Genomic DNA, 26,584 nt, shown 5'->3' on the forward strand with positions numbered 1-26,584 from the left:
GCTTGCTCCGTTTGGGTGCTTCAGCTTCACTGTGATCCAAGAGCCCACCATGGAAGATGGGTGTACCCACAAGCCCCAATAATGACAGGGTAGGAAGGCAGCTCCCATATTTGGATAGGTTTTACAAACCTGCTTTTATTAATTAATTGTAATACAAATATTCCAAAAATATAAACAGACACTTAATGGCGTCCTACATTTCAAGTTTTTGAATACAACAAATTTATCAAATCATGAAGCAAGGTAGTCAGAATCCCATAGCCCAGGCACAGTGGGAAGCAGACCTTCTCCCCTCCAAATGGCATCTTGAAAGGGGATCACAGCAAACTTGGGGTAATTACAAGCAAAGAAGCTCTGAGGTGAGTCTGCCTGGGGGCAGCTGGCCAGACCCCCACCTCCTCTCCAGTGCCTAAATACGCAGATATTTATTGGTGTTTAAAAAAGGAGAAAGACAAAACCAAGCCCCCTTATTTTAGAAAAAAGGTGGTTGAAGGACAATAATGGTTAAGCAACCAACTGAAGACCGGAAGGGGAAAGTGGGCTTACCTTTCTCAAATACATGGCCTGGCTGGGCTGTTCGATGCAGGCCAACTGTACACGGGGCTGCCCCACTAATGAGGACTCGAGAGGGGCAGCAGAACTGCATGGGGCCCACTTCCCAGGGAATGACTCCCTTGAGACTCCCATGCTTTTAGTACAAGGAAGCTTCTGGGCCACTGTTAACAGTTGAATTTATACATTTACACAAAAGTCTTTGGGAGGAAGGAGGGAGCTAAACAAAAGTTCCCAGGTTAACTGAAGGCAAACACTCTAGCAAGGGACCGATGGGCCTACAGAGTGTCCCCTCTACAATGTGCAGAGAGGAAACCCATATCTGACCCTTTACTGAACTGGTCCTGTGTCCAAAGCTCCCCCTATAAGAGGGACAAGAACATCAGGCTTTTGATTTAGAAGCCCAATCAGAGAGACACACTGTGTCCCTGAAGAGGCACCTTAAAGAACTGAACCTGGCAGGTGGGCAGATTCTGGCATGGCTTGAGTTGGTGCTGACACCAGGCACGGTAGCCTACTGATTCCCAAAGACCAGTCTCAAGTGGGACAGGCTGGTGGCAAGCCCCAGCACAGACTGCAGAAGTGGCTTCCTCTCAGTCTTGCCCTCCTCCAGAAGTTAAGTCTGCCTGATTCCTCAAGCTTCACAATCACCACTTGCCCCAATACACTGCGAAGCTAGAAAGCAGACAGCAAATGATGACTTTAGGCTGGTGCTGGTCCCCATGGACTGGGCTTGTTTAGATCTGGCCACACTGCTTCTCCAGGAGAGGAAAGAAGGGAGAGTGGAGGTGGCATTTCCAAGGAAAACCTGCAAGGGAGCAGGTGGGGTTCTGACAGGAGCAGGGATTGGAAAGCTGGGGCTTCATGCAGAAGCAGCAGGGACACTCCTACCAAGCCATTCTAGGCTTTGGTCACAGGTCACACTTGAAGCATGGGACAAGCCTGATAGGAATAGGGGTGGCACAGGCTCTCTGTGTGGGAATACATGGATATCCAAAAGAGGGCAGAGAAAGGGTTCTTGGAACTCAATCAGCTTCGAGACTCTTATTGCTTAGTCAGAAAAGCTTGGCCAGGCCAAGTGACAGAAGACTTGGCTGAGGGCTAACCCTCAGGGTAGGGGTTGGGAAAGAAGCTGCTCCTGCAATATTAGAATGGCAGTGGTGGCCAGGACCTGGGTCTGAAGTCACAGCTGGCCTTAGCTTCTAAGCATCCCCCTTCCTTCAGATGGCCTTCCTGGCTAGCACCTGGAGCCCTCTGCCCTTCACCTGTGGTGGGACCCCACAAGCACAGGGAATTATGCTGGAGGAATGACCACAGGAGGGCTGGGTGCTCTGTTTCACTTCTGTGAAAACAAAGAGGAAGACAAGGCATCCCACATTGGGACAAGGAGGGAAGGTGGTACCACAAAAGACCCAGCCAGCCAGCTATCACTCAGAATACTGAGCTGCTGCTCCACCACCTGGTATCTCCAAACTGGTTAGCAGTTCCTGAAGCTGGGTCTAGTGTGTAGAAACTGAAAAGGATAACAGGATGAGTCCTGAGTGGGCAGTATACCTGCACCGGAAGCGATTCACAAATGCTTTACGGTATCTGCCTCCAGGCAACAGAGATGGGGACAGGACCTGCCTCCTATCCCAGGAGGGAGGAGAGCCCCATCCAGCAGCCCCAGGGGAGGCCTTAAGGCAGTGATGCTGAGGTTGGGCACCTTCTGGAGGGCCCCTTGTGCTCCCAATTACAGCAGCACTTCCTCCTCTGTTTTCCAGCCCAGGGGAAACTTCCATTTTAGGACTATTTTTTAAAGCATTCACTATTAACAATTTTTTTTTTTTTTTCGTTACCAGGGATCAAACTCGGGTCCTTGCACTTGCGCAGCAGGGGGCAAAACCACTGAGCTAAATCCCCGGCCCACTATTAACAATCTTTGAAAGCAAAAGACACCCAAGAGTGCAGGTGTGTGAGGGGTTCACTCAGCCGTTACTGGGGGCAGAAGGCTGGCAAACAAAATGTTAAGAACATCCGTCCCCCTCAGTTCTGGAAAAGCAGTTTTGAGCCTCTGAGAGGAAGAGTGACAGCCAGGAGGGATGAACACAGGAACAGACAGACTTCAGTACTGGACAGATTTCAGCACTGGACAGAAGCCGCCCAGGGAAGACACAATAGCAAAGCACCCTGCCCAAGCAATGGGAGGGGCTGGGGCAGCTTGGAAAGCCTTTCTCAGCCTTTGGAACCAAAGTCCCTTCGCCAGCACCAGCAGAGAATCCCTGAAGAGCAGACTTACAGAAAGAAGCCCAGCTCATCTAACAAGCCAAGAGGACACATACTCTGCTTTGGGGATTTACCTCTTCCCTATACCCCAAACACCTCCCACATTCATCTCAGGCCCAGGATCACAGCTTTGCCAGAAACAAGCCAGGCCCAATGCTCCAAGTTTAGAATTTTAAGAGTCAAAAGAAGAGAAATCAGTTATCTGTCTTCCAGGGCAGGCAGAAGACCTTCCCCACGGGATCAGAGTATGGCTAGGTGGTGAGGAAGGCAGACCCAGTGCCCAAACCTTGGGGAGACATAGACAGGGGCCCATGGCAGGCACCCGGCAGGAGGCAAGTGCAACCCTTGGGCCACAGGACCTGACAGTCACGGGGTTACTGGTTCTGGAAACAAGTCTTCATCTTCCCAGAAATGGCATCTTTTTGTTTGCAGCAACTGGGCTGAGAGTTTTCAGAAAGGTGTGTGCCTAGGGCATCCAAAGGCAGCCTCTGACCCCTCCTTTCTCCTTTGCACAGGCCTTCCAACCCCGAGGAAAGGCCATGGTTTGGCAACAGAGCCTGCGACAACAGTCTTTATCCCAGTAAAGCTCAGTGGCTCATAGGGTGGCAGGAGAGATGAACCAACTTGGGAAAAAAAGTCTTGATCTTTCAGCTTCTTCCCCATTGAAACACTGAATTCCCTGGGTCTGTAGTACTTCCTAAGACTCTTGCGCTCTCTCTCTCACACACATCTATCTCGGGAACCTAACTTGGAACCGGTATCTCTGGATATTGTTGGTCTGATCTACCCAGCTGGTATCTAATCTGCCCTAAAGCTCTTTCCAATCACATCTATTTCTGGGCCCCATCTGCTGAGGTGCTCCAGCTTCGCTCAGTCTGTCAGGCTGATCAAAAAGGCACAGTGTAGCAAAGTCCCCTGCTGGGATAGCCACTGCTTGGAAGCACGAAGGCTAAGGGGCCCGCAGCTGCCCAAGGCTGGTGTAGACGTCGTCTGCTCCACTTAATTCCTCAAAGATTGGGATCAGGTTGAGCAACTCAGTATCTGCCATGTCATCAAACCAGGACTGCACAGGCACCTGAAGCAGGAAAAGGGTGGTGTCAATTTGACTGCCACTTCTTCCTGCCCTCCCTTGGGATGCTGCTGGGTCAGCCGGGGTTGTGAGGCACTCCTCTGGTGAAGCCCGTTTCCCAAGCCCACTCCCTCTCCCAGTCCCTGCCATGTGGGTGTGTCAGGACCACTCACTGCATTCTCTGGGTGGAAGATGTAAGAAGCAGGCGAGTTGTCCAGGATGAGGGTCTTCCTCAGGTCCCTCCCCAGGCGGCTGAGGTCCTTGACATAGCAGCCCTGGTGGAACACACAGGACTCCCGGAACAGGCGGGCCCGGAACACCCCACACCGGTCCAGCAGGTCTGTCACAGGGTCAGCATACTGGCAGGAGAAAAGATGTCCGGGTCTGGATACAGTCCTGGTCTCTCTGTGGCATCCTGAGGACCAGCAAGTAGCCACTGGGCCACCCCTGTGGCCGCTACACCTCTAGTGCTTCCCCCCCCCCGCCCGCCAACTCCTAGGTACCTTGGCCAGGCTGGCAGTGAAGAGAACACATTCAAAGAGCTCCCCCATTCGTCTCAGGAACTCATCCACATAAGGCCTCTTGAGCACGTACACCTGAGGAGAAGCACAGCAGGCCATTGGGGACCCTGTGCTGAAGCAGCTCAGCATCCATCCCCTTCACTGCTGACAGAGAGCATGGCAACAGGGCCAGGTTCCCACACCTAGCCATCTGGGCCAGCTGCCTGGAACTACCCCAGCTAAGGCTGGCCTCAACCTTCACCAGGCTTCTGCTGGCTCAGTGGTCCAACCTTAGCTCAGGAAGAAGGACAACACACCATGTCCCAGGAGCCATCTCTGATTCCGACGGTGGGCCATCAGCTGCCTCCAGAAACAAGTAATCAAGAATAGGCCTCACAGATGGAAACAGCCTATCCTGGATTACTTGAATCCAGCCACAGCCTCTGTAGGAGCATTGTGTCCTTGGCTCCAGCAGGACAGTTTGTCCAGGTCCCTATTAGGCAAGGACACAGATATTTCCTGACACCTGATGCCCACACATGGCTTCTCCACTGTACCAGGGAGAAGTGACTTTTCCCTCTGATGACCAGAGACTAGATTCCCTGCCCCTTCTTGCTCTAGAGACTCCTTTTGTGCGTGTTCCTGCCAGATCCATCCACCCAACTCACAGCCATCTTTCATGACAAGATCTCAAAGTTTCTCTAGCTACATGTCCCCCACCAGTCTGTGTTCTACCGCTTCTTGCCTTCTAGGCTTCTAGGCCCCTTTATTTCCTGAAAGATCTTTTTATACGTGCTACCCTCAGCTCAAAGAGTGCACACCTGCCATAACTCCCTCCTACAGCTGGCCCAAATCTGCCACCAACTCAGCAGACCCCTTTTAGCTTCTCGGCAGAAATGTTATAGGTAGCCACAACTTTGCTCCTGTAGCTGCCACTTCTTCAACTTTCACAACCCCCTTCTTCCTCCTGGCTATTGTCAAGCTTAACCTCCCTCACATTCTTTGCTTAAAATCCACCTTGGGTAGGATTTCATTTTAATTTCACCCCTTTATTCTTATTCATGGCTTCCCTGCTAACTAGGAGTTCACGATATGTATTTGCCTGTTTCAAAGTATGTCTTTATCTTTTCCCCATGGGTGTTGTATACCTCTAAACCCTCAGCTGGACTGTGAAAGGGTGCTGGCCCTGGCAGAGCACTCAGTTATGGTGGTGAGAGGAAAGAAATGCCTAGTATGGGTGGGACTGTGATGCCAACCCATCAAAGCCTCAAACCCCGTTTCCCCATGAATAACCAGCCACGCAAACAAGTGTCAAGGCCACCAGGGTACCTGCTCCAGGGGTCCCCTCAGGCTGACTGGTAAGCACTCTGAGTGGACAGTCTTTCCCCTGCCAACGTCATGTAATCCTTAACCCCGGACTGGGCAGATTATCAGGGCTGGAGGCTGTTCTGGTTTAGATTCATTTTCTCTGACAGAAGCCTCCATGAGGAGCCAAGGAGAGGGAAGTCGGAGGTTTCACAGAGGAGGAGCTGCTGGGCAGGGGAAGGAGAAGTTCAGTAGCTCTTCAGAGGCTGGGGTGTGGGGAGGAGCGCCTGCCAGGCAGAGAAACACCACTACCAGATTCCCTGCCTCTAACAGGCACAAGCACCATCTATTTTTTTATTAATAAATTTTATTTTATCCCACCCCCCCCAGCCCCCTTCCCTCCCTATGTACAAAAGCTTTGTTTCCATTTTTTCCTTCAGAAACACCATCTATTTAGGTACACAAAAAATGCAGTAAATCCTGATAGGTGCTGGCTACACAGAGGGACAGCGAGCAATAAATGACAGCTGTTACTATATTAAAAAATGTAAATTGCCCCTTCAAACAGCCTGGCATCATCATCCTCATCATCATGTGTTTTTGAGATAGTCTTGTTATGTAGTTCCAGCTGGCCTTGAACTCACTATGGAGCCCAGGCTGGCCTTGAACTGCAGGGCAATCCTCCTGCCTCAGGCAAACAGCCTACCTTTAAAGAAAAAAGATGAGCTAGAGGGGGTAGTGGGGCTGAAAGGTTTTTTTTTTCCTTTTCTTTCTTTTCTTATTTTTAAAGATTTTTTCCTTGAGTGTCAAAGATAGCAATAAAATAGGAGAGGCTGAAGTTACAGAAAGGGAATCAGCTGATGGAACACAAGCCCCAAGAGGACAAAGGACCCCAGCACAGGTGGAGCAGAGGGCAGATCCCCACCCCTGGGCTGGGTGTGGCCTGGCAGGAAGCTCACCTGGTGAGTGGTCCCCTCAATCTCTACAGGCACTATGAAGTCAGCATTGTTGATTGGCTGGAAGGCAGAAGAGTTAATGACATCAGTGAGATGGGAGCGACAAGGAGCCCCCACCATGCCCCTGGGAGGGGTGGGTGGAACAGACACTGAAGGCTCCAGGAAGCTCCTCCTGCCAGCCCACTAAGGGGTTCTCAGCCCAGTATGGGGTGCAGTAATCTCTTTTGGATTCCCTGTTCCTCCTCAGCACCTTCATGCCATCCTGCCAATTTCACTCATTGATGAGTTTTGGGTCTTCCCTGAGTTAACAAACACCCCCATTTAAAAAACAAAATAAAATAAAAGAACAATAAAAAAATAGGCAAGGCCAAAGCTGATTCAACCACTTTTAAGCCTGACTCAAGTGAAGCCCTTGTGGTGCTGTGTGTGTGTGCGCAGCCTGTTGGCAACGACGGGGAGGACAGCAGAGCAGGGGATTCCTACCTAACATTCTTCAGTATGGCCTCTCGATATCAGTGACACCAGGGTGGCCTGGCTGTTCCCTTCCAGTCACCTTTAGGTCACCTTACAGCACCTGTCAGGCTCACAGGCAGGCCGAGGGTGGGTGTAGGACGGGTTCCAGATATCAACTTACCTTAAAGGAACTGTGTACAAGGGTTTCATCCAGGTCAATGACTACACAGATCCTTCCTTGATCTTCCTCTGTCACCTCTGGGAGTAGGCAGGTCCCAGGGATCTAAAACCAGAGCCAGATGGCTAAGATGAATCCACATAGAAAGCCCTGTCATTCTCCCTTGCAGAACCCTGGGAAGAGCCAGGCTGCTCATGGAGATGGAATCACCAGGACAGGCAATACTTAAAGGCAGAGGACAGAGGAGGCAGAGTGGCTCCTTGGTTTCAGCCTCCCAGTGAGGCTGGGAAGTAGATTTGGACAGTGGAGGCTGCAGTCAAGGCTGCTGTGGGATGCACAGCACTACAGGAAGAGGGCATGGAACACTAGCCATCCCCTAAAACACCAGGCCCTCAGTGTATACTTAGAACAAAGGCTTCCTAGGGCACAGAGGAGGCTGGCCAGGCACCAAGGAGGAGGAGATCACCATGCCTGCTGGGCTGCCAGCGATCGCAGGGTCACCAGATTCACATACCTGATAAAACTGGTACTGGAGACACTGGAGCAGATCCGACTAGGGAAGAAAAGGCGGTTGTCAGTGCCAACTCACCAACAGCTCCTGCCCCATCCAAACCACTGCTTCTGCCTCAAGAGCCAGCCGCCTGGAAGCTCCTCACAGGACAAAAGTGGCTTTTTAAGGAGCTGGGCAGGAAAGGGCAAAGATTAGTGCTTCCTTTCCACATTAGACCTGATGAAGTACGGAGACGATGGTGTCCCTGTTCCCAGCTGCCACTGCCTCTCAGTTAGACAATGTAAAGAAGAAAGAACTCAAGTGGCCAATTCAGGGACATACAGAGGCAGGACTAAGATCTGAACTCCTAATGGGGATTTAGTTCAGTGGTTCCACCACCTGCCTTGCAAGCAGAAGGTCCCGAGTTCGATCCTTGGTACCAAAAAAAAAAAAAAAATCTAAATTCCTCACTGTGGTGGTTTAACCTCTTGCTTAGTCTTTAAACCCAACTTCTCTTTGAGAATTTCCCCAAGAGAATGTGGAAGGAAGACTAAGCCCCAGAAAACATCAAGTAAGCCAATGTGAAGCCACTGTGGGTACCAAAAATGTGCAGTGCAGCCAGATGTGGTACATACACCTATAATTCCAGCACTTGGGATGCTGAGGCAGGAGGATCACTGTGAGTTCAAGGCCATCCTGTATTACATAGTGAGAGCCTGTCTGAAAAAAACAACCCTCCTGGGGGCAGGGATTTAGCTCAGTGGTGCCATTGCCTGGCTCAAAAGCGCAAGTCCCAAATTTGATCCCCAGTACCAAAAAAACCCCAAAACCCCAAAACATGAAGGGCAAAAAGATCAAAATGACACCCCTCCAATAATTAAAATGTTATGGTTATATGGGCTGGGGATTTAGCTCAGTGGTGCCACACCTGACTCGCAAGCACAAGGTCCCAAGTTTGATCCCCAGTACCAAAAAAAAAAAAGGTATGGTTATAAAAAGTAGTAAATGGTCCTAATAAAAACCTCAAATTCTAAAATTCTGGGGCTGGGGATGTATCTCAGTTGTAGTGTACTGGTCTCAGTAGAACGTGAAGCCCTGGGCTTGATGCCCAGCAATGCAAAATAAAACATCAAATAAGCAGGGTATGGTGGCACATGCCTATGATCCCAGCACTCTGGGAGAACTGCAAGCTTGAGCCCAATCTGGGCAATTTAGTGACTTAGCAAGATCCTATCTCAAAAGAAAAAACAGAAAAAGGCTGGGAGTATAGCTGAGTGCCAAGGCCCCTGGAGTCGATCTCTAGCACCAGTAAATAAGTAAAATCCTAAACAAAAAACCTCAGTGTTAGCATGTTAGTGTGTATTTCCTAAGTGGGTATTAGGAATCTTGTTCTGTAAGATTAATACTATGTAATTTCATGTTTGGCTTTTTGGTTAAATGTCGTAGATCAGTACTCTCCATTTTACTGAGAACTCTTCATAAAAATTAATTGCTTAGTAATCCTGTCACGTTGTACTTTAACCATTTCTCCCCCACTGGGTAAACTAAGTGATTTTTCTACCAGTGTATATACCTTAGTCTGGTTTAGGAAAGACAGCTAGACCTTGGTGTTTCAGAAAGAGGTACCACTGGCATTTGGAGCAGAATATTTGCTGGTCAAGCTGGTCCCACCCTCAAAATATGAGAAATACCATGGTCCCCTGACAATCAAAACTATCTGCACATTTCCAGATGCTGTACACAGGCACAGGTAGGAAGGGCTGGAAAGGATCAAGAGCACGGCAGAGGCCAAGAGCAGGGGCGCATGCTCATAAGCCCAGCTCCCTGGGAAGCAGAGCTAGGAAGATTTTAAGTTTGAGGCCTGGCTGCGAAACTTAGCAAGACTGTCTCAAAATACAAAGGTCTGGAAATGTAGCTGAGTGGTAGAGAGCTTGCCCAGGATGCGTAAGGATGTGGGTTCACACCCTTGTACTGGGGGGAAAACAAGCATGGCAGATTGTAACACCATGGCTCCCTGCAAGTCAGGTAAAGTTTACAAGGTAGTTTTGCATAGCAGAAAACAAATACAGGCTTTAGCATCAGATTTGTGTTTGAATCCTGACACTACTATTGGTTAACCATAAACTCTTCAGGACAGCACATCCTCTGGGACCCAGTTTCCATATCAGCAAAGTGGAATCCTGTAAATATTCTAGCAGGGTTGCTGTGAGGATCACAGCCAAGAATATATGGGAAACACTTTGCAGGATCTCTCAGAAACCACAAAGACATTTAGTCCAATAACAATGGGACTACTAGAAATGGACTACTAAGGGAAGGAGAGAGGAAAGACCTCTAAGCCAGAGACCTCTGTGACCTCAGGCAAGGCCACTATGCCCACCTGCTGTGGTCTGCAGGGGTCTCCTAACCAGCAGCCTCTTCCTTACCAGCACTATACCACCCTATCCAGCTACTACCTTGGCAATGATGTTGGCTTCTTCCTTGTATGCAGCAAGCTCAGTGCAGGAACCGGACTGGCCAACATGCTGGGCACGAAAACAGCAAAAGAGAGCCTTGAAGATGTTACGTCCACGCGGCTTCTTAGGAGAGGACTTGGAGACCAGGCCTAGTGAGAAGAGAAATGACAGGCATTAGCTATAGGGACATTAGTATCTGTCCATAGCTACTCCATGCGTTTCCTCTCTCCAGTCTGTAAACTCTGCTGGGCACATGGCGTATGCCTGGCACACAGCCACATGCACTTAACAGTAAAAGGTGCATTTTATCCCAGCATCTTCCCTTTAAAGCAGAAATGGCAGGAAACCCCATTCACTGGTTTGGGAAATGGGAGACTTGAATTGCAGATTTGCTTTTCATTCCAGGGGGCCAGGGAGGGGAATGGACACAAAGATGGACCAGGTACAGAATCTGAGTGCTCTGCTACTCCAGTCACAGCACACTGAAGATGTCCTCAAAATTAATTCACAAAGACATATATCCTCCCTAACACCAATCACTGGAAGGTCAACCTTCTAAACAACAAAGTAACCTTGGCCGCTTCAAGTTATTAAAGCTGCAGTTTGTTTCTTGCTTTTTTTTTTCTGGTACCGGGAATCCAACTTGGGACCTTGCGCTTGTGAGGCAGGCGCTGGAACCACTGAGCTAAAACCCTTGCCCTCTTGCTTTTTTTTTTTTTGAGACTGGGTCTTGCTGTGTAGTTCAGGGTGGCCTTGAACTCACTATGTAGCCCAGGCTCGCCTTGTACTCCTGGTGATCCTCCTGCCTCAGCCTCCCAAATGCTGGGTGTGTGCGCCATCACACCTGGCTGAAGTTTGTTTCAGCATCAGCTTCCCTGGGTGCTTGGCAGGTGGCAGTAGAACCAAGCCCAATCAGCCTAAAGACTCCAGACTTGAAGTTCCTGGATGGCCACAGGAAGATACACTCCATTTTTTAAAAAAATTGATTTTATTGGTAATTTTATTGGTACATTTTAGGTATACAGTTCATTTACATTTCTCATTGGGTGTTTGTACCTGTACATGATATATCTTGGTTCTTATTTTTTCCCCATTACCTGTGCACCCTTCACCCCCTCCACCCTTCCCTATTTACATAGATTTCGTTTCCACTTTTTTTCTCTTTTCTCATAGTTTTTCCTTTCCCCTTCCCTCCCTTCCCTCCTTCGTCTTTGGACCTTTTTTCCTATTTCAAATTATCAGATACACTCCATTTATACCCTGCCTCTGTGCCATGTTCCAGCTGCACTCTTTACCACACCCTTCCCTTGGAGACATGGAGCCTGACTGGGAAAAGACAGGTAGATCAAGCCTATGAGACAAAATACCCAGCCCCAGGTCCTGAGCTGAGGCCTCTGCTTCCATACAGTAGCTGCTTAGTCCTACCTTGACAATTTGGGCTTTGAAAACATAAAGCCATTGTTTTAGACAGGGTCTGGCTATGTAGTTCAGACTGGCCTTGAACTCAGTGATCCTCCCATCCAGCCTCTCAAGTGCTGGGATTGGAGGTGTGCACCACCACACCTGGTCATAAAGCCATTTTAATAGGCAACTTTGTAAAGCAGCCTCAGACAGGCCAAGCAGAGACATAAAGGTATGGGGATTTTAGGACTGACTGGAAACGGACTTCAGAATGTTTTGCAAGTAAATTCCTTTTGCTTAAGATGAACTGTCCTGGCAACGGTTGAACAAGACTGGGAAGATACAGTGGGCATTGTGGCCAGAAGGTGGCGCTACAAAACCACTCTCAGTGGTTCCCAGCCACAGGTTGGGGGTGGGTCTTGTGTATACCAAAGCCTGAGTGGGACACCCGGGCTGGCCTGGGCCTAAGGATTAAATACAAGTGGTTTCAGTTTAAAGCACAGGCAAACTACACAGGAAAATAACAATGGAACGCCGGCATGGTGGCTCGTACCTGTGATCCCAGCACCAGAGGCTGAGGCAGGAAGAGCACCCCAACTTTGAGGCCAGCCTGGGCTAAGTAGTGAGTTCAAGGCCGGCCTGAACTACACACTGAGACCTTGACTCAAAAAAAAAAAAAAAAAAAAAGTGAACATTGAAAATACCTCTGTTTTTGTAGGGGAAAGAAAATCAAACAATGTGCCGCTGACGGTTCTCTTGTGTTCTTCCTTGGGACAAGGAGAAAGGGAAAGGAAAAGGTAGTGTGGCTGTGGACACCCACAGGTGACAGGAGTACTATCAGCTCAGTCCTGTTCTCAGCCTGCACTAAGGCAGCTCTTACTCAAGTGGGTGACAGGAGAGCTGCTGAATGCACAGTTACTGGGCTGCCTGTGACCCTGGAGAGGACAGAAGAGCCAAACTGTTCCCAGGACCACGAGTGAGGAAATGGCCCTCACTCACCAGTCGGTCAAGCGAAGTCCAAACCACCCACCCAAGAGGACAAGGGACTCACCCCTGACTGAAGAGAAAGGCTGAAGGTGGCCAGCAGTCAGCTCACTCCCTTCCCTGCATGGGCTGGGACAGATCCCTGGACACTGGGATACCCCCTGGGAAGCCTTTCTAGCAAGGAGCCCCCAAATCGGACTGTCACTCTCAAGCTCCTGGCCCTGGAGGAAGAACACAAACCCAGGTCTCTCTGGGGATTGTGTCATGAAGAAGCTGCGCTGGGGACATCCCCCGAGCTCCCATATCACAAAGACCAAAGTCACAGCAGAACCTGGCACTCGAAGCCAGCAGGATGAGAGGTTCCTTGGCCTGCCCCCTTCCATGCCTATTATTCTAATAATCTGCCCAGAAATCAGAAGGAAAGAACAGCTTCCCCACCTGCCTGTTGGCCCACATTAAATTCCAAGCCTGGGGACTGGGGGCAGAGGCTGACACAAAACTCCAAGACCAAAGCTGAACCACTGCTTTTCCTTTGGTCTATGGTTTTTTCATGCAGAACCACAATCGGAGGCTTAACTCGGGCATGGAGCCTTTCTTAAAAGGCCACACAGCCCCAGCCTTTCTTGAAGAGAGGGCATCAGGAATGCACCCAGCATCTTAGTGACAGACACTGAGAAGGCTGAGTAATCCTGAGAGGCAGCAGGGTGGAAGGGGCAGCTGGCTGGGGCCATGGAGAGGCCTTGCCTTTGGCCACCATGGGGGGCCCAACAGGCACAAGTGCCTGGCTCTAGATGGGGAGCTTGGGCTCTGCAGGGGATGAAGGTCTTCTCAAAAGCACAATGGGACTGGCAGCCCCTGTGCCTCAAAGGTCACAAATGTGCTGACCTTGGAGCGGGAGCTGGGAGCAGAATATCCTGGGCCCACAACAGCAAGGTCAATACCTGTCATTCCTCGCCTCCCCCAACCCCTGCTATGTGCATCCATCTCCAGGCTGTCTGTAGAAACTCATGGGGCCCGCTCCAGCCTCCCCCAACATGGCTGCCTCCCTGAAGGACCTGCAATGGCCTCAGCCTGGTACATTTGTCTACCTCTAGCCTCTGTATAGCTGGTGCTCAATAACTTTGGCTGAAATGACTTCAAAGGCCTCTAGGGCCTCTGTTGCTTCAATAGAGCTAGGACCCAGAGAAGTAGCCCCAAGTTTGCAACAGTTCAGAAGCACTGGAAACAGGAAAGCCTTCTTTAAGTGAGGAAAGGAAGGTGGCACTTCAGGAGCTGAGTGCCTGAAGCAAGACACTGAGTCTTTCTGGGCCTCTGCCATGTTCACTGGGGACCAAGATGTACCATGCCTGTGTTAGGCACTTGCATCAGTAGTCAATCCTCACAACAAACCCAACTGCAGGCACCAATTCCTCAATTTACAGGAAGAAAACTATAGAGGTCACACTGGGAGTATGATAGCAGAACCACGATTTGAACTAGGTCTGCTTGAACCTAGAGCCAAGGCTCTTTAACTGATATCCCATAGGACCGTTGACAGTTCAGGGACACCATGTGCATTTACTCATGCAACTACTGGGAGGCCTGGGAGCACTGTCAAGGTCTCTTCATGGGAACACTTGCTCTATTGCTCTAGGGTGGACTGTTGGAGAGATCAGTTTGGGATCCAGCTCCCCTTTCAATTCTCTTGGGCAGGCCATCAAAAGTACAAGGCTCTGGGATTCCCTGAAACTCCAGTGAACCCATTCCCGACCCTGCTCTGACCAGCAGGTACAGACATCCCCAAAACCTCTGTGTGTGACAGGCAGGGAATGCCGCCTGCCTCCCCAGGAGAGGAACACTGGACACAAGAGGATCTACAGGCCCGAAGAGCTTTCAATGCACAAGGTTTTACCAGCAAGGGATGACAGGCTTCCAGCGTGCAGCTCCATGACCAGCTGCTCTCCCTCCTTCCTCTACCTGGAAACCCAGTCCTCCTCTCCTGCCCAGATGTTGATATGTGTCTGCTCCCCTTGCTCCAAACATCTGTCCAAGAGTTCCTGCATAGACCCAGCTCTGGCATAAGAAGCAAGCGGGCAGCTGGCTGAGATAGGGAGGCCAGGCCACACCTCCAACACCCCACTGCAAGTCTTCCCACTGAGGCAGGGTGTGGAGAGAAGCGGGCTGTGAGAGGTGCCCCTCTCACCTGAGAATCGCCAGGGCTGGAGTCCAGGCTCTGCCAGTTCCTGACTCAACCACACAGCCTCTTGGAGTCCTGCTTTCCTCATCCACAAAATGGGACAGAGGATAAACAAAAAGATAAAACAAAACTTACTGTAAGCTACTGTGCAAACTCTGAAACTCAATGCTATGCTTCTTTTAATTATCTATTTGGGACATCCTGGGCCTCATCATGGATCACTAACTGACAACATCGAGGGTCTCATTCCAGGAGATCAGAAACAAGGGATTAGGACTTGTGCACATCCATTATATGTGGTCGAATCCCAAGAATAGAAAGTGAGGGAACTCTCATTATGGCAGGTTTCAAAGTCAAAACTGCCCCTATACCTTCTCTCTACATCTACCATAAAAGCTGTGGTTCACAACCTTTCTGGCTGGTTTCTGTGAACAAAGGGAAAGCAGGTGAGGCTGTCCCACTTGATGTGAACCTCACCCCCAGCACCCAACACCACCATTCTATCTCCTCCTGCAAAAAGTGTGCACACAGCCTGGCATGGTGGTACATGCCTACAATACCAGCACTTCTGGGAGGATTGAAAATTTGAGGGCTGGGGATTTAGCTCAGTGGTTATGCTGCCTGCCTCACAAGCACAAGGACCAGAGTTTGATCCCTGGTACCAAAAAAAAAAAAAAAGAAAAAGAAAAGAGAAAAAAAGAAAGAAAATTTGAGCCCAGCAACTTAGTGCCTTAGAGAGTCCCTGTAATAAAGAGATAAAAGACGGGACGGTTCAGTGTGAAAACCTGGGTTCAATATCCCAGTACTGCAAAATAAAAAACCCACTTATTTAAGCAAGTGTACATGTGCATACAAAGAGATGAAGACCACCCTTATCGGGACATTATTCTTAACCTTCTGAGAGTCAGGTGTCAGGTCCAGATTCACTGTTAGTAACAACACAAGTTTATATGCAGCAAGTTTATATTCAGTTCCTTTGAAGGCAATCCATCTGAGACTGGGCAGAAAGCAATCTCTCATGCTATCGTCATTTTTAGAGACTGAAACTAGTACAACCCTAGCCTTTTTAAAAATTTGAGACAGGTTCTCACTAAGTCACTAAATTGCTCGAGCTGGGCTTTAATTTGGCAATTTTCCTGCCTCAGTCTTCTAGAGTGGTGGGATTACAACCACGTGCCATCATACCAGCCTGGCTAACAGGTCTCAACAAACCTATTCACACACAAGGATGCTTTCTTAATTCGCCCCACAAAACTACTTCCTTCCTCACCACCTCCCAACCACTCCAGCAAAGAGTTTGGTCTGGCTATCACTATAAAATGGTCTTTCTGGGGGCTTCCCTCCCATTAGCTATTGGAGAAAGAAGAGTATTTGAAGCATTTCCGGCCCTTCTTTGCCAGCTGCCTGGGCTCTGCTGCGAAGACACATCTGAACGGGGCTCGCTGTGGAGTCCTCCCAGGTTGTCAGCAAGGGGCATTTGTGCCCTGGCTATGGACAGGCCCTAAAGTGCCAGGCAGATGGAAGGGCTCTTTGGACCAGGGGGACAAAAGAGGGTAAGAGATGCCTGGAAATCTCCCACACTGAAGAGACTGGAAATGACAGGGAGGGTGCACTTCTTTCCACAGTACTCATGCACCAACGCTGCTCTCCAGCTAATAAGACAGGCAAGGTCCTCACCCAACTCAGCACTAGCACCCTAAGTTCCAAAAACTAGTTATGAATCTGACTGCTGGATATTTCTTCTAAAAAAAAAAGCAGTTTGAGCTACACTGACTCATGCCAACGCATTCTACACCGGTGTCCTCCCTGCAGCCAGCAAATGGGGGAGTCCTACCACAGCCAAAGTCTTCCTTAGTTCCCCTTCCTTGGGCAGGAGGGTGCCCTGCATGTCTTTTAAGAAAAGGATTTCTTTCATTTGGATCCTTAATGCCACCTGTGAAATGGAAATGGGGTGGTGGTGGTGGGGTCACAGGTCACACGGTACCATGCCTCCTGCCTTTCTTTCCCCTGTCCTCTTCAGCAGTCTGGTTTCTGATTTCAACTTCAGGAACCTTCCCTCAAGGACTGTTTTGGAGCAGGGGATTCCTGACAACTTCTAAAGCACAATCAACAAACTCAATTTCAGGATCAGCCTCTGAAGTAACTTCTGGCAAAACAACCTCTCAGGCAGCTCCAACATTCTTTCAAAATGTGCTGGGGTGTGGGGTCCCTCAGAAGCAGCAGATCCTCTTGATATTATAATTTTTAAAATGTATAATTGATACTGTGAAATAGGAAGAAAAGGTCTAAAGGAACAGGGGGAGTGGGAGGCGTAGGGGAAAGGAAAGAACGGAAAAGAAAAAATATGAGAAAAGGAAAAAAATGGAAACAATGTCTTTGCAACTAGGGAAGGGTGGAGGGGGTGAAGGGAGGGCAGGGGAAAGGGAAAAAATAAGAACCAAGATACTCATGTAATGGTACAAGATCCCAATGATGAATGTAACTGCATTTTATACCTAAAATGTACCAATAAACATAATGGGAAAAAATATAAAATAAAATAGAGAAAAGCCATGAGCTGCAATCCAAATAAGACAGGAGAAACTAAGGCTGAAAAAGAAAAAAAAAAAAAGCGGCAGCAGATCCCGTTCTAGAGATAGAGAGGCATATCCTCACAAGTATGTCAGCAGCAGAGGAGTCCTGTGGGATGGTAGGAAGGGATCTGCTGCTCCACAGGCCAGCAGGAACAAACCTTAGATGTCATTTAAGAAAACTGTAAGGGAGGGCCAGAGATTTAGCTCAAAGGCACCGCGCCTGCCTGACAAGGTCAAGGTCTTGAGTTTGATCCCCAAGGACCAAAAACACCCTGAACTCTTAAGGGATAGCTCCTACCCTGCCTTAGAGCAGGCAGGTCCTGTCTCTTGCAGCACCAGGTAGAGCAGGGATGACATTTTGGGGGACTGGAAGTCAGCCATCTTGAACTCTCCCTCTTCTTAAGGAGATGTGGAGCAGGCCTTTGGGGGGGGTGGCTAAAAGAAACCTGCCAACCAGGACATGAACACCTTCTTGGTGGCTATTTTGAGTTCCTGCCTTGGTTCTCTGCCCAACTCCTGGAATGCCTGCATTTAGTGAAAGACTGAGAATCCAGTGCCTCTTTCCCCTCCAACTGTATAAGCCTGCTTTAGGCTGGCCCAAGTAGAAGAGTGAGATGAAGAAAAGTTAGTGAAGGTACAGGACAAAGCAAGGGAACACTCAGACTGTAAGATAGTGGTTACCCAAGGTGTCAGACTTGAGTTTAAATCCTGGCTCTGGGGGCTGGGGCTGTAGCTCAATAATAGAGCACTTGCTGAGTGCCCACAAGGCCCTGGGTTCAGTCCCCACCACTGACAAATTTTTAAATTCTCCTGGGCGTGGTGGTGCATACCTATAGTCCCAGCATTTGGGAGGCTGAGGCAGAAGGACTGCCTAGGCCACATAATAAGTTCAAGTCCAGTCTGAACTATATAGTGAAATCCTATCTCAACACACCCCCGCCTCCAATCCCTGACCCTGCCATGTCTGATGTACATGGCCTGGGGCCTCAGTTTCTTCAAATGTAAAATGGAAAGAATCCTTTTATCTCAGAGGGTGAGAATTACAAATTTAGCCCTAATAAATGTCCTCTGTCAGCTACTAGTCTTTAAGGTCAAAGCGCTTTCAATTCTTATCTCAGTCTCAATCTCAAAATGTTCAAATTTGAAGGAACCATAAAAATTTCTTCTCATTTCAGGGGTCACACAGAGGCAGTAACAGGGCCACGCCTGGGAAACGGCCTTTCCCAGGACTCCAAGAAAACCAACTACAGTCTCACATCCTGTCACTGAGGTTGGGCAACCAGTTTCTTCCTCATGCAGCTGAGGGCAGCAGGACTGCCAGGATTCTGCCAAGGCAGCGTTTGCTGCTGGGGACACTCGCCTGCTCCTCCCATACCCTTCAGCTCCCTAAGGCCAGCCAGCCAGTAGAAGTGTGTCCAACCAAGTGCAAGTGCCCTGGGCTAGAAATCAGGAAACATCCTCAGCAGCTCCGGGTTGTTTCCCGCACAGGCCAATAGGAAAGATCTCCCCTGCATGGGCCCCCTTGAGGTGGCACCCTCAGGTGACTTGGGTGCAATGCCAGTGTAAATGAGAGGCAGCTGGGGCTGCTGAAGAGTCTGGTTGACTTTGGGCTGTGGCATCCTCCTTAATCGTTCAAGTAGGAGTAATTCCTACCTAAGGTTGTTATGAAAATACAGTATGTAGTGCCCTACCCATGGTGAGTGCTCTATAACTATCGGCTGTGACCATTACAAGGTAAGCAAGGATCATTACTCTGACCATTCACTCAGAAAATTGAAGGACTCCCCTTGAGAAACTACAGGATCTTTAATAAGCAGCAGAACTGGACCCCCAAGGTGAGTCTTCCTGCTCAGGGCTGAAGAGGCAGTGGGAGCCACTGCTGTGCTTACCTGGCTCTTCTCAGAGGACACCTGTCAGAGTAACAGGGAGCATTTGGAACACATGCATGTGTGGCCCACCTGCCATGCTCTGATTCACTACGGCCCAGGTGGAGGGCTCTGTATTTTTAGTAGGTGTCACAGGAGATGCTAATATGTGTCCTTGGCTGATAGCCAAGGTCTAAAGGTTGCCAGGGGTCTCTGACCAACCTTTCCAAGACTGGAAGGAGATGCAGCCAAAGTCCCCATGGCCCCTCTTTCCACCACACGACTGGCTGAACGTCCCTGCAGGCCTTGCACAAATCAAGCCCAAGGTGTGGTTTGACTTTCTAGAAGCATCTGTTCTATTCTATACATGAGTCAAAAGATCTGAGCTTGTTGCCCCTTCTGGCAGGTCCCAGTGGCTATAAAAGTGGGGCCCCAGCTCACTCTGCCACGGAAACACAAGAGCTGGGATGCACTGTTCCTCTCCTTAGCCCTGTTAGGTGACCTTCACCTTCTAAGTCTGCTTGGTTATTACTGAGGTTGGGGCCACATTTGTTCCCTGAGAACAGTGCATGTGGGAAAGAGCAAATTCAATAGGACAGAAAAGCTGTGTCAAGTGATAAAAGAGGAAGTTATTGTATGTACAATGTATCTAACAGTATACCCTGATTTAGTATAATAACTGTCTCATAGATTTTATGTTTTTTTGGCCTGTTAGTCCAGCTCTTAATATCTATGTATGGTAATTAACTTTATAAAGATTTATAAGATAAATAAATGAATATGACACTGACAAAAAGGGAGGGTAGCAGGGAAGGGGAAAAAATCCAACTGAATTGTGTTATATGTGTTATGTACATGTACCAATTCCTCACAGTGAATCTAATCATTACGTACTACAAACATGTACTAATAAACATTTTTAAATTTCTTAAAGAGACAAAAGAGGTATAGAATTTTTTTAAAGCAATAAAAAAAGCCTGATTTTTTTTGGGGGGGGGCGCGGGTCAAGAGGCCCTGGGAGGGAAAGAAAATGTCAGATCTACTGGGAGATCAGGTTCAAGGCTAAACTCTAGAACAGATGACCAATAAAACAAGCCATACAGGGCCAGGGATTTAGCTCAGTGGTTCTGGCGCTTGCCTCACAAGCGCAAGGACCCAAGTTCAATCCCTGGTACCCCCCTAAAAAACCAAAAAAACAAGGCACACACACCTCTTGCCCAGAAGTATACGATACCCACTGGGCTACCCACTCTGGAGTAGCAGATCCTGGAGCAGGCACACCCAGACCTGAAGGGCTAGGTATTCTGCTGACATAGAAACCCTACTCCAGTTGTTCCAGAAAGGCTTCCGGTTCTAAGAAGTCAACTTCTCCACAATGATTTCTTCTAGTTCTTTCAAAAGACTTCCCTGTTAATGTGCTCATTTGCGCTCAGTGGGGAACTACCCTTCCATTTCAGAAAAGGAGAGATCATGTCAGAGCCATAACCCATTACCCCTTCCCCCATCAGTGAGTTAAAATTCCAAACTTTCCAGAGCTGCCCAGCCTAAGACAGGATGAAAAGCAGTTTAATGTTGCTTTTGTGTTCTCAACGTTTTACCCCAAAATCAAAGCTGCCAAGGCATAGCTTAAGAACATCTACAGCTCTTCAAAATCTGTTTCTTTTTTTGTGATTAAAATTCCCTAAAAGAAATCTGAATTTCACCAAGTTCATTATCTCTCAAAGCAAATGCAAACAGCAAGAGAATGTGCCACACAGTTGTCTTGAGTATCGTTACATCCATTTCTGAGAGGTCACACAGCTGCTTCCATGGTTAACACTTCAGAGACTTTTACAGGAGAATATGACACTCTGGCCTCCTCCCACCTCCAGATGCCAGATGCCCAGGTGCCAAACAGAATGGCTGAAGCCCTAAACCACATGCTACTCAATAGACATGCAGATAAAATCCCATCCCAAGTCACTGTGGCACAAAGGGGTCTGTGAAGCAGGGCTGTGTTTGGAAGGCCCAAGCCCTCACACATCAGTGTTCCCTCTGAACCTGAGCCCCCTTAACAGTAAAACATACAAGATCAGGGCTGTGTATTGTTTATACTGTGTCCTTGGGGGAATGGAGGAGGGAGAACAGAGTAGCAGTCTAGCTGTATAAAAAAGACACTAACATTTATCAATAAAAAATTAATCATCTACTAGGTACCAGCACTACAGAAGGGTAAATATCTTTATTTCTATTTTAAGCTAAAAATGCTTAGCTAAATGCAAAACTAAAATGATTTGTCAAGGCTTACTGCAAACAGGAAGAGCAGGGATTTGAACCTAGGCCTGAAGCAACCAATTCTGCAACTGGAACAATTCTTTTAAGGAAAAATGAACACATTAACTGCCTTTCCACCACCACCTTGGTCCTAAAAGAACCTACAAGTTGAGAAGAATAGACAATAGCCCAAACTACTCAAACGCTTAGCAAAAAGAAAACTGAGAAGGGAGGAAGGGTAGAGAATCTGTGACCAGACATACACAACCCCACAAACATTTACATATCGTCTTTATTTCCCATATTAGGAGCATTTCCATTAATTCACCACAGAAGGACTGGGAGTGTTAATTCACCTTAGCTAGAAATGTGACTTGTACAGTACTTCTCATTTTAACAAAATACACACTAAAGGATTCGAAAGGTCCCACAGAGAGGAAACTACCACCTCCCTCCTTCAGTTAACTTTTCTCAACTTCTTCTACCTAATGGAGAAGAAAGAGCCAGGAATACCCTATCTGCCAGACACAGTGGATTTTTTATGGGAATTCCAAACTCCAGCTCAGCTGAAAGCTCTGCAAGTGAAATGCAAAGCTCCAGCCCCGGATGTTGGCATTTACAAACTTTGTTGCTGTGTTAGGCCTATTCCCTCGGGGTCCTTAGCGTAAGAGTAAACATAAGCTTAAATGGCCACACAGGCCCCAAGACAGGAGGAAAGCTCCATAGGAGACACAGGGGCAAGTCTCAGCAGCCACTGGGAAAGAACACAAAGAGGCCAAAAAGAGGCTGGGCCAGAAAAGAGGAGCTCACGACGCACGCACTCTGGTCCTTGCAGGCTGGGCAGAGGTGCACCTACCCACAGAGCCAGCTGAGGAGGAAGCACTGGCAGGCAAGACGCTTTGCAGCCTGTCATGTTAAGGACTTAATAACATCTACAGCAAAAGGTGTCTCAGCACTTCCTTGAGAGAATAAGGCAGAATTTCTCCATCTGTGGAGAAAATGGGTGCTAGAAATCTCTGCCACATCCGAATTTTTAGACATCTGAGTCTCTGAGAGGAAGCCTTCCTATTACTGACTACCAGAACCTGTATAGTTCCACACATAAGATGAATCCAAGGTTTCATCATCCCCCCCGAGAAGGGACAGTAGGTTTCTCCGTCAACAAAGTGTCTCTGACTCCCCCAAAACGCTTGTGGGTCACCTAGTGGGAGTGGGACTGCCTCCTCCACCCACATTGGGTGGGCCCTGTTTCCTTGGCTTTTCCCTATCCAAAAGCAAAGCCCAGGCACAACCTCCCAGCAATGGGGTAACAGCCCCGTACGGAGCTGCAACAAGCAGCCATTCTTGCCAAAGTGATACTAACTTTTATTTTTGATGTTACAGACAATCAATCCTGTCCTTGCTGTACCAGAAAGCCATTTCACCCATCTGTCTGGGAAGATGGTCCAATTTTGGTGCTTTATCATTGACGCTTTCAGCAACTTTGTTCTACTTCCACTACTGTAATTACTTTTGAATCAACACACCCAGACAGCTTTAACACTCAGGAGAACAGAATGCTCAAAATGAAAAAAAAAAAATCTGCAATTGAAGACAATTTCACTAAAAAGCCACCCAAGCTAGAAACAATTCTTTCCAGAAACTTACTTATTAATAAATTGCCTTATATTTTTCTACCTTTTCTTTTCTAAAGGTAGGCAGGGCTTGGAGATAGGATGAGGCAGAGAGGGTGGGGAAGAGACACAACTCCTGGAGGAGCTAACTAAAACAGTTCCTCCCTCCCTTCCTTTTGGTTTTTGTTTGAAGATGCAGGTTCTGTTTGTAATGATGTGGCACTCAAAGTTGGCGTGGTGGTTGCTGGGTGCCCAAGCAGCCCAGGAAAGTATGTCTTCTTTGGAATGCAACTGATTTACAAGGGAGGGGAGGGAGAAACCCAGTCCAGTGGCTGCTGGTTTGAGAATTCAGATTCTCCAAGGATAAATTTGAAGGACAAACCAAGCACACAAAAAGAAAATGAAAATGTTAACCCCAAGAAAATCCAACACAAGCAACTTGACACTGTCAAGAAGCCAGTCGCCTTTCTGCTGTTATCTACTCTGCCACTGCCTGCTGCTGGCCCTAGTGGATGAAACTTCCAGCTCTGACCTGTAAGTGGCCACTTCACAGTTCAGCTCTCCTTCCTCCCCGGGTGGGCCCCACTACCCAAGCCAAGTCTGGAGCCCGTGCAGGAGAGGACCTCGTAGGGGGAAGCACAGGGTTGCTCTTGCTGGCTTCTCACCACCACTGCCCCCTCGTGTTTCCTTCCACAAGCAGATGTCTTCACCTCAGGCTAGCTCCAAGGATCCTTTCCCAGGAAGAGGTTGGGAAAAGAGTGGAAAGAGTCCGGCAGTGAGCTAGAAACACTCTCAGCCTCCTTTTCCAGCGCTCTGCACAGCTGAACAGCCAGGGGAGGGCAGCTAAGTTGCTGCCTGGGTCACACAGGCCGGCCAGCGGCCAGCGCTGCTGCAGGACGTTGGGGAGGCCATCTGGGGGTTGGGATCTTAGTAGGCACAGCTGCACCCCTCCTTGAGGCAGGGGACTCAGGAACGCACACTACCCACCCCCATTCCACTGAGGGAATTCCACAGAGGCTGACACACTACCCAAGCTGTTTTGCTCCTAGGCAAGTTGGGAGAGTTCTTTGGGAACATGAACCCCAGGAATAAGTGACCTACCGACATAGCCAAATGGTGGGGGATGGGGTACAGAGCGACACACAGGCCCTGCAGCTGGCCGCCCACCAGGCTCTAGGCCTGCAGCACGGGCCCTTCACACAAATTGGAGGAGAACCCAGAGGGGCTGGAACAGATATGGTCCTAGGAGTGTGCTCACTCCCCCGCCTCAGGGTCAAGTGGACCCACATCCTGGGAGTTCTCCAGAAAAAAACCCCAGGCTAGTCCTCGCTCGAAACGGAAATTCTACCCGCTATTTTGGACACATTCCTCTAGGCCAGAAGAACATGGGGGAAGGGGAAGGAGTTTCGGGGCCCCAGAGTACAAACTAACCAATTCCATCCCGACCCAGCCTTCACCCCGGCCCCACGGGAGGCAGGGTCTCACCGCGAGGGGTCTCCAAGCCCACCCGAGAGGCCCTCGCCCCCCCCCCCCCCGCGTCTCCTCCTGACCCTCAGGAAGGCGAGGGCTGAGGCGCTGCCCACAGAGAACTCGCACTTTTTCGCTGCGCGATTCGGAAACACGCCGGGTCTGATGCCATTCGGCGAATTATGTAACCAGGGACACCGCTCCCGGGCTAAACAAACGCGGCTCTGTGTGCAGCGGCGGCCCCGGGGGAGCGCACCGGGGCAGGGAGGGGCTCCGGCTGGGCCTCAGGTCGGGCTTGTTTGCTCAGCGAAACCGGCGGGAGGTCGCCCGTCAGAGCCCCGCGCGGCCCAGGGGCCAGGGCCCGGCCCGGTCCCTCCCCTCCCCCACCGCGGCAGCGCGGGGGCGGCCAACTTGGTCCCAAGTCCCACCGGACGCCGTCACCGCCGGCGGCCCGAGACCTCGGCTTGGGAGACTGGGAAGCGCTGAACTCCAGTCCCGGCTCCGTTCCAGTTCCGGACCCCTCTAACCCCCTCCCCACCTTCTCCCGCGGTCCGGGCTCAGCGGCGCACGACAGAGCAGCAAAGTGACGACCCCCGCCCCCACGCACACTCAGGAGAGGACGGACGCGGGTGGGCTCGCGCTCCGGGAGCGACCCCTCCGCGTCTCGGCCCCGGAGGGAGGGGCTGCGGGGCCGGGTGACAGCTGCGCGGAAGACACCCCTCCCCCTTGGGCGCGAAAGCCCGGGCCCGCGTAGCCCCCACCGGTATGTGTGTGCCGACTGGGACGTGGGGGCAGACGGAACAGGCAACGGGGTCCAACCCGAACCGCCAGGCCCGGGGCCTGGACGCGGGTTCCGTGATGTGCTAGCCCCCTCCCCGTCCGGGGGCGACGCAAAGTTTTGGGAAGTTGTTGCCCCTACCTTGCTTGGTGAGCACCAGGGCGTCTTCCCTCCGCGCCTGGGTGATGATGGAGCCGTGTTCCATCTAACAATTCCGCGGGCCCGGGCTGGCTGGGCGGGAGGACGGGAGGGCGCGCGGGCTGGGCAGGGCTGGGCTGGGGGCCTGGGCGGGGACCCGCTCCGCTCTGGCTCCCGAGTCTCCGACTCCCACCGCTGTTCACATCCCCCTTCTCGTTTCCTCCCCAGGCCGGGAAGGGAGGCGGCCTGGACGGAGGGCGGGCGGCCCGGGCAGCGGCTCCCCCGGGTGCCCCCGGCCCCGATCCCCCGGTGGCAGCTCCGGGCTCCTCAGTTTGGGTCCAACATGGAGAATCCGGAGCGAAAACAAGAGGAGGAAATGGGACACGGGGCGGTTTCCAGGCTCCCCCCTCCCCTCCGTACTCCAGATAAACAACCCGCGGCTGCAGAGCCCACCCCCGCGCGCCTCAGCTGCCGACCCGGCCTCTTCACGGCCTGCCGGTGTTTCCCACTCCGGGCCAGCGTCCTAGGTCCCAGGACCCTCCACTTGCTAGCGGCCGGGGCTGCGGACAGTTCAGAGCTTTGCTATTTTGTTACGGAAAACGCGAATCCCCGAGGGGGGTGGGGTGGCGGGCGGGCAGGCTGGCAGGGGAGACTTGAAACCGCTCCGGCGCTCCGATTGGCCTTCTCGGAGAAAAGGGGCGTGGCCCCTCCTTACTATGCGGTGTGAGGACCCAACAACATTCCAATCGCCATGGCCACGCCTCCGGGCCACTCCCCCCTCGCCGAGCTGCGGCCTCCCAGTCTCCTCGGCCACACCCCCTTCCCAACTACTTAAAAGGCTACTCCAGAGCTCACGTTTTCCTGCTCGGTGCTTCGGTGTTTTAGTCACTGCTGTCTACTCTGGGAAGGCGGAATGGTTCTTCCCTTCGGGTAACCTGGGCGAGCCGAGAAGCTTAACCTGGATTGGGCCAGGGCCCAGGGCCGTTACTCTGCTTCCTGCTTTGCCCTACTTGGAACGCACTGATTCACAAGAAAGTACAACCATGGACTACTGAAAGGGGTTGGGGCGGGGGGCGACCAAGGACTCCAGTGTCAAAGCTGGAGCTGACCTC

At 50.3% G+C, this 26,584-nt stretch overlaps 1 protein-coding gene across 4 annotated transcripts; it reads right to left on the reverse strand.

The window, feature by feature from the left end:
- Positions 1–104: 104 nt before the first annotated feature.
- On the reverse strand, positions 105–26,071 carry Ctdsp2 (CTD small phosphatase 2). Of its 4 annotated transcripts, none has more exons than XM_004861161.4 (8): positions 25,476–26,071; positions 10,225–10,373; positions 7,793–7,831; positions 7,282–7,383; positions 6,651–6,707; positions 4,390–4,482; positions 4,060–4,245; positions 105–3,892 (listed from the first exon to the last, which is right to left on the reverse strand). In XM_004861161.4, the coding sequence occupies exons 1-8, from the start codon at positions 25,537–25,539 to the stop codon at positions 3,767–3,769; spliced, it is 816 nt and encodes a 271-aa protein (XP_004861218.1). In that variant the 5' UTR covers positions 25,540–26,071; the 3' UTR covers positions 105–3,766. The 4 variants fall into 4 exon arrangements, with proteins under 4 accessions (XP_004861218.1, XP_087048357.1, XP_004861217.1 ...); XM_087192231.1 differs by having other exon boundaries at positions 10,225–10,402; positions 25,476–26,069; XM_004861160.3 differs by lacking the exon at positions 25,476–26,071 and adding an exon at positions 14,792–17,296.
- Between the last annotated feature and the right edge of the window lie 513 nt (positions 26,072–26,584).

Source organism: Heterocephalus glaber, unplaced genomic scaffold (genome assembly GCF_053883595.1).
Source record: "Heterocephalus glaber isolate CG9 unplaced genomic scaffold, H.glaber_assembly_v1.0 deba00001569, whole genome shotgun sequence".
NCBI classification, from domain to species: Eukaryota; Metazoa; Chordata; class Mammalia; order Rodentia; family Bathyergidae; genus Heterocephalus; species Heterocephalus glaber.